We start from the raw sequence: 8,248 nt of genomic DNA, 5'->3' as shown, positions 1-8,248 counted from the left end.
CATGACCTAATCCTGATTTAGTCTAAAACCTGTCTGTGAAACCAGGCCTAGGATTAACATTTTCAAGCAACCTAATATTTTGGGGTAAGATGTCTGCAGGGTCAAAGGGTACAACTTTACACTTAAGGAAAAAAAATATACAGCGATTTCTTTCGTTCTTTCTTTCTTTTTAAGATCTAAGTTAATTATTCTACCCTGAAGTCTGCAGTAAAAAAAAATACAACTTTATCTTTATTTTGTTAGTTGTGTAACGTGCACGTTTTAAATAAAACTGCCCCTTTTTTGTCTTTTTTATTTTACTTTTTTTATTTTTATTTGAAGCAGGGGATGTTTCTCATTCAGAGACTTTTATGTAATTTCCGGCAGAGCTTTATAAACTTCCGCTCCGTCGTGTTCTACTCCTTTTCCTCTAGACCTGCTCAATATGGTGTGTATGTTTCACAGTGAACTCCTGTCAATCCGTATCAATCCCGTGTTTTATCATCTCGTCACGTTCTTAAAAGCACCAAAATGTTTTGTTAATACTCCCAAGATTGGTTTATGTTGAGTATTTTGCCGTTTGGCAGCAGCGGTAATGTAGGATGTTGAAAAAACAACTCCGCGTCTTTTTCCCGGTTCACAACTTCTGTTCGCGAGAGACAATAATAATGATTTATATACATTGAACTTCTCTAAATAGCTCACAGGATATGAGTGCCGTTTTCATGTGGTGATTTGAGGGGAAAACCGCTAAATCCATAGCTTTAGTACGTGTTTAAGTGATGCTAGTTTCTGTTATGATTTATGAATGTTATGTTGTTGACGCCGCTGATCCCTCGCTACTGTGCCTGACTCTGGTGTCTGCTGACAGGGGCGCGTGAGAACCAAGACCGTGAAGAAAGCCGCTCGGGTGGTCATAGAGAAGTACTACACCCGCCTGGGCAATGACTTCCACATCAACAAGAGAGTGTGTGAGGAGATCGCCATCATCCCCAGCAAACCTCTGCGCAACAAGATCGCGGGGTGAGTCAAGTGCCATGAATATGGCCATCAGGGCTGTGCGATAAGATTGTGGCTAGTTATTATGCAGACATTCTTGTTTTTTTAATCTACATATAAAATAGAATTCGTCTCTCTGCAGGTATGTGACCCATCTGATGAAGCGCATTCAGAGGGGTCCTGTCAGAGGCATCTCCATCAAACTGCAGGAGGAGGAGAGAGAGAGACGGGATAACTATGTCCCAGAGGTCAGTAGCGGGTTATTTCACACTACATGCTCATCAGTAGCTTCACACAGAATCTACATCAACAGAATCCAAAGAGCTGCCATTTAAGTGTGTGATAATGACCCAAATCTTCTGGAGATCAGTAATATCTTGAGTGTTTTGATAACCTTGACTGGGTAAGCTCCCGAAACTTTTATTTTCTGTGTGGTGGTCAGTTCATACCAGTGAGAAATGAACTCTTTCAATAAGCGGCAATGTTTGACATTTTTCAGAGGCATTATTTCTGTATACACTAGTCAACATTTGAAGTGGATCAAAACCTTAAGTTTTCCTGAAACATTAAAACCAAAATGCGTTCATGTCTTAGGACAACTTTGAACTTTTTTGATCCACTTCAAATCTTTACTACGGTGTATCTATATGTATATATTTATTTTTTAATTTAAACCTTATGAGACATGGATGTGGGCTGTTATATTTATTTATATATGTGTGTGTGTATATATACTTTGTCATTTAGCAGACGCTTTTATCCAAAGCGACTTACAAATAAGAAAAAGTAACTAAAACTAAAAGTTAACACTTTGTAAATACTCTAAACACACCAATTTAAGAAAATACAGAAATTAAATAAAATTGACAAATGCATACAACAACATTTCAATAGTAAACATATAAAGGAAAAAAAATAAAAAGCGATACTTGTATCTAGGGATGTAACGATTACCGGTTTGACGATAAATCATGATAAAATTCCCCACGGTTAGTATTACCGTTTCATATTTTAATTATCATTAAAACCGTATTCGATTACCACGATTTGAACAACTCACGATAAATAAATACTGTCCGGCATAAAGCAGAGTGTTAACAGTGTCACGAGCGCACAGCAGCAGAGTTTCATTCTGAGAGAAAACGGCGGAAAAGATGAGAGGTTTTAAAAGAGTGCTGAGGGAATTATACAAATGAATATATCAGTGAATTAATTATATGAATGTACCTCTGAAGGATCTGACTGTCTTCAGAAACGATTCGATGGCATTTTGTTTTCATCTTAGCTCCATATAATACCTAAAGGAAGTGTTCTTAAACACAATACTGCTTTGTTCGCGGACTTCACGTGAATCAGCTGTAATTCAGCTTTTCCATATAAAGCGCCACCTGCTGTCAGAGACTGGATTTACAGACACTTATTTACATTCAGCCTGTGTGCAGTTTCTGTCTGGCCAAAAAACGGACCAAATTTGCATGCCCTGCTGTAAATTTTAACCGGTTGATGAAAAACAAGCTTATGTGGATTCTACACATTTAAACAATTCAGTTTACCTTTATATGAAACTTTTTCAAAGCTTTATTTGAACATGCTATTAAACTGGTGTCAGTCAAGTTGTCATTTAAAATCCAGACCTCATTGGTAATGTTATTGTTTTAGTGATTATGCAAACAAAAAGTCATTTTATTTGCTGTTTGTTGATTTTTAAGTATAAAATTTGGTGAAGTGATTTATGTATCGGTACTTTTTGTACATCTCCAGCACATTTTAACAATACCGTGATAATACTGATAACCGTGATAATTTTGGTCACTATAATCGTGATAAGAAATTTTCATACCGTTACATCCCTACTTGTATCCTTTGCTGGTGTCCCAGTCCGGTGGGGTCACACGGTAGAGTCGATGGTCTTCACACTAGGAGGGCTTCACACGAGGGCTGCCGCGGTATAATAGCCTTTTTAATACCTATCTAACAAATCACTACTAGAATTATGCTGAACCCACTTTCCTATTAATCACTAAAAATGTCCAAGCAAGTGCACACACTGACAAGATACGTGATACAGTATGAGACCAAACGTGATTTCAGCAACTCTCAACATACAACATAATACAAACCTTAAACTCTCAACATAAGTAAATAAAGTCCACAGCTAATAAGGTTTGTATTACTTAGTTTTTTGCCAAATTATTGCATTTTAATAAATTTCAGTTAGAATAAGACCTTATAGGCTGTTAATCAAATGATATATTGCAATGCAGAAGTGGCACAGATGATGTGTCTGAAGCAGTATGTAGATGCAGTGCCCTCCAAAAGTATTGGGACAGTGAGGCCGATTCGTTTATTTTTGCTGTAGACTGAAAACATTTGGGTTTGACATCAAAAGATGAATATGAGATGAGATCAGCATTTCAGCTTTATTTCCAGGTATTCATATCTGGATCTGATACACAACTTAGATTGCACCTTTTGTTTGAACCCTTCCATTTTTCGTGTTACCAAAAGTATTGGAACCGATAGAATTAACAGATTAAAGTGAAAAAGACTTAATATTTAGTTGCAAATCCTTTGCTTTCAATAACTGCATCAAGCCTGTGACGCATTGACATCACCAAACTTTTGCATTCTTCTTTTGTGATGCTTTTCCAGGCTTTCAGCGCAGCCTCTTTCAGTTTTGGGGGTTACCCCCTTCAGTCTCTTCTTTAGCAGGTAAAATGCATACTCTACAGGGTTTAAGTGTGGAGGTTGACTTGGCCAGTCTAAAACCTTCCACTTCTTGCCCCGATGAACTCCTTTGTTGTTTTGGCACTATGTTTTGAGCCATTATCTTGCTGCATGATGAAGGATCTCCCAATCAGTTTGGTTGCATCTTTCTGTAAATTGTCAGACAAAATATTTCTGTAGACTTCTGAGTTAATTTTGCTGCTGCCATCATGTTACATCATTAATGAAGATTAATGAGCCTGTCCCAGAAGAAGCGATGAAAGCCCAAGCCATTACATTACTTGTGTAATGTGTATTATAATGTACACCTGTGTACACTGTGTTTCAGATGAGCTTGTATGTTTGGGATCATGAGCAGATCCTTTCTTTCTACAAACTTTAGCCTTTCCATCACTTTGGTCCATAAAACCTTGTCCCAGAATTTTTGAGGCTCGTCTCCTATCGTTCTTGCTAATGAGTGGTTTGAATCTTCTGGTGTAGTCTCTGTACTTTTGTTCCTGAAGTCTTCTGCGAACAGTAGATTGTGATACCTTCACTCCTGCCCTTTGGAGGTTGTTGCTGATGTCACTAACAGTTGTTTTAGGGTCTTTCTTTACAGCTGTCACAATGTTTCTGTCATCAACTGCAGATGCTTTCCATGGGTGGGTTCAAACTAAAGGTGCTATCTTCTAAGTTGTGTATCAGATCCAGCTGAAAATACCTGTAAATAAATTGGGATCATTCTAACTGCATTTTGCTGGGCCACATCATGAGGCAAAGCCTGAACTCTCAAGGCGTATTTTTGTTGCAAACTGAGTGATATGCTTGATAATACCAGCTTCCATATCATTAAAACAACAGTGACGAATTTCATAAATGTGACATTACATCACATTGAGTATTAGACAATCAGATTAATGTAAAACTTTTCACATGTAAATCTACTGCGTTTCCTAGGGCTTTGCTTATGAAGAGCACAAAAAAATGAGAATCTCTGCTATTATGTGTCTGTAAACTCTTTTGTAGAAGTAGTATAATTTGCTGCATGAGACCAAATCAATTCTTGTGCATGTTAGACGTCAATAGTACTGTATTAGTCCCTTATTTCATGTGCTTGTTCACTGTTCTCAGGTCTCTGCTTTGGATCAGGAGATTATTGAGGTTGATCCAGATACAAAGGAAATGCTGAAGACTTTCGTAAGTTGATTTGACTCTAGTTTGTGTAGCTCGAACTGCAAAAACTTAATCCTATGTGCTTCCTGTGCTGTAATGGCTATATTTTACAGCTGTCAAATGCTCTGGAAATACCATGTGATTTATCAAAACCAAAGGTTGTCATTCTCGTGTTCATATTCAGACTTGAATTAAGGAACTTACATTAACCCATTCTTTCTCTCATTGCAGGACTTCGGCAACATCTCCAGCTTGCAGGTCACCCAGCCAAGTATTGGAATGAACTTTAAAACACCCAGAGGAGTCTAGAGGTGTCATTTATCAGAAGTCAATAAAGACTGCAAAAAAAAAACATCCTTGTGTTTGAACAAGTTATTTTTGATCAGCTAGATGATCATGATTCTGACATCACTCACTTCATAACACTGCAGATCTGACTTGTTCAATTACACTCAAAGCAAGTTTTAAACTAGATTGCACATAAGGGTTTCTGAAATGTTGATAGTAACAATGTTTACAGGTCATACTTAACCAATGTCAGGTGTCTGTTCTTTGAAAACCAGCTTTCTGTAGTAAGAAAAATATTGCTACATTTCAGATTATGCTACATTTTAGCAGTTTCTAACTAGTGTTTGGAGCGTCTTATTCAGCAATCATGACCAGAAAAGTCATGGAGTTCTGGAAAAAAGCAGTTCAAAACATGTAAAGTGCATGCACGTTAATTAGAACCAAAGGCAGTGTTTTTAGTATTTTTTTTTAAAAAGCCACAGAGTATTTCTAGAGACAGCAAGAAGATCTTTGTACAGAAATAAGCAACAACAGAATTCTGCATATGCAACACAGTAAACCTGCCGCTCAAATATTATTTCAGAGGCAAAAGAACAAATAAGACCAGCTGCCTATGCTAAACTATGACACTACATTTACACAAATAGAGCTTTATATTCAAAACACAGGATATGTAAAAATGTTTTTTTTCTTTTGAAATTGTTGAAAAAGTGCAATAAAGGTTTGACTCTACAACTTGATAGGTTATCCCAAATTAGTAATATTGTTTTTTTTTACCAAGCTTTTTAACATGTCCCTCTAGTTACGCAGAATTTCTTACAGTCAGAATGACCTTCAAGAAAATGTTTGAGACCTTAAATTCATAAAACAAAATTATGATTGCTGTTACATATTTTCTTTGGGTAAAAGTACAGATTAAAACCATATCCGGCAGGGGAGGAATAGTTGGGTTTTTTGCCTCGCACATTGAAATTCTATACAAGTACTTCATATGAAACAATTACAAGAAATATAATGGAAAATAAAAGATGAGCACTGGGAGTTCTGTATAAAAGTGTTGCATTAAGTGCCAAGAATGTGGTCTGTAAAATCTCACAGTGAATGTTGTCATTCATTGAGTTTGTGTAAGCTCTGATACAAGAATTCAGACCAATGCAGCAAGAGGAAATAAACCATATAAAGCACTTTCCAATGTACCAAATTTGTTCAGTTAGCAGTTACATGTGTACAACCTGAAGTTTTGAGTTTCAGCACCAAGTCTGACAGCATGCGTGATAGAGGTCTACGCTCTCGTACCAACGGACTGAGTGACCAGTAACAGTTCAGCATTACAGAATAAATATCACAGTGTTGTGTGATAAACATTTTGAAAATATTTCCCAGTTGTACTGATTTCTGCCATTCCACACAAATTCCATAAGGCATATCTGACGGGAACTCCCATTTAAAACAGACATAATGTAGAAGGGGGAAGTGATGTCGCAGACTGCAAAAATCCATTCCAATGGCAAATGAAAAAGCAGCATGTCTCTGACTAAACAGAAACTGTCGTGAGAGGTCAAAAACATTGCTGTGGTGATGAAATGAGTCCATTTTAAACATATATACAAACAGATAAGTGTATATGCATATAAAACAATACAAAACATGTTTAAGAAAATAAGTCATGGCACATTATATGACATACAAAAGAGAAAGAGACATCAATCAAAATGCTTAATACAAAATGAGTTGCAGAAATAAAAAGGACAAAAAGACTATGTCCAACGCTCAGCTCACTGGAACGGGGGCAATATATATAGATACAAAAACATACAAAGAAAAGACACAAATGAAACACTGTAAATTGTGCCTTACGAGCACCAACACATACACCAGCATAATGTAGTTTTCCTTTTTTCGTAGGATAATAAAACGGTGTCTTTTCAAACGGTCTCTGCTGAAACATAAGGAAACGTTTTAGGATGCTGAGAGAAAAATCGCAATCATCTGGTTGAAGTAACCATGTCCTTTCTCAGAATGTCCACTGTCCTCATCCTTCCTGAGAGTAAGCAAGGTATGCCAAACATTGTTTTTTCCCCCCCTATCTCACTCTCTTCTCTCTCCATTTAGCGAATGATTGAGAACTCCTCCATGCTGTACGTCCTCCCCGTGGCAGGTGAGGTCTAGTGTTATTGTGAGGATTGTGCTCAGGCTGTCGTGATGGCATTTAGGTCCTTCATTAAGCCCTCCAGATGGGCCATTTCCTCCGTCAACTCGTCCGTCTCGTAATTCTGAGGGAGATGAAGAAGGTTACTGCAGGGGGGTGGGGTGGGGGTGAGATGGGGTTTGGGGAATTGGGTTTATGAGGGGTTGGTCAATGGTACTGCAGAAGAAAAGCAGGAAATCAAATAGCACAGCCACATGCGTTTTAATGGATACGGTAGTATTGGGTATTTTGCAGGATAAATGAGAACCGATCAGCAGTTTTAAATCATTTTTAAAAATTGCAAAATTGCAATAATGAATTGTAATAAGCGGGCAATAAATACAGCCGTTAAAAGGGAGAAGCAGGTAAAGGTTTGAGAGAGAAAAAAAAAAAAGATGTAAAATTTTATTATTAGCTTTTTATAAATTCAAATATAATCAATATGTAACAGTATACTCAATATGTAACAGTATCCCAAGAAAAACAGTATGTAACATTGCATGACACTGCTGTAGCTCAAACAGCAGAGCATGGCAGCAGGAACCCCAAGGTCACAGGGCTGATGTTTAATAATAAAATGTATACCTTGAATTCAATGCCAAATGTTATGTAAATAAGTCATTCTACTAAGCAGTACATTGTCATGTCCCTATCATAATAAATGAGATAAAACACATTTTTGGAGCAGATGGCCGACTTTGGTTCCTTACTGATATTATGTTATAGATAGATTTTATTTTGCCACTGTATAAATAATTAAACCACATTTAATGTAGTTAAAGCTCCTAGACTTGACCAAAAATACATATAACATAAGCATTTTTTTTTTTGCATGTTACAGAGTGCTAGTCACTGCATAACAGAAATGACTCAAATGTACATGGTTATGTTGTAAGAGTCATAATGAACAGAGAA

General features: G+C 37.0%; 2 protein-coding genes across 7 annotated transcripts in view; one reads left to right on the top strand and one right to left on the bottom strand.

The window, feature by feature from the left end:
• The first annotated feature begins 364 nt into the window (after nucleotides 1-364).
• Nucleotides 365-5,701, top strand: LOC306855038 (small ribosomal subunit protein eS17-like). The gene is made up of 5 exons (XM_079393434.1): nucleotides 365-427; nucleotides 851-1,002; nucleotides 1,121-1,226; nucleotides 4,816-4,881; nucleotides 5,089-5,701. The coding sequence occupies exons 1-5, from the start codon at nucleotides 425-427 to the stop codon at nucleotides 5,164-5,166; spliced, it is 405 nt and encodes a 134-aa protein (XP_079249560.1). The 5' UTR covers nucleotides 365-424; the 3' UTR covers nucleotides 5,167-5,701.
• The window catches only part of LOC306854703 (neogenin-like), a 158,493-nt gene continuing 155,860 nt past the window's right edge, over nucleotides 5,616-8,248 (bottom strand). For 3 of the 6 annotated variants that reach the window (XM_079392916.1, XM_079392913.1, XM_079392914.1), the window contains exon 28: nucleotides 5,616-7,418. In XM_079392916.1, coding sequence (XP_079249042.1) covers nucleotides 7,335-7,418 — 84 coding nt within the window. In that variant the 3' untranslated portion in view covers nucleotides 5,616-7,334. Of the gene's footprint in view, nucleotides 7,511-8,248 lie in introns of all 6 variants that reach the window. The other 3 variants (XM_079392915.1, XM_079392917.1, XM_079392918.1) reach the window with 1 other exon arrangement.

This window comes from Barbus barbus (assembly GCF_936440315.1).
Source record: "Barbus barbus genome assembly, chromosome: 1".
In the NCBI taxonomy this organism is placed as follows: Eukaryota; Metazoa; Chordata; class Actinopteri; order Cypriniformes; family Cyprinidae; genus Barbus; species Barbus barbus.
This window is presented reverse-complemented; position numbering and strand designations above follow the sequence as displayed.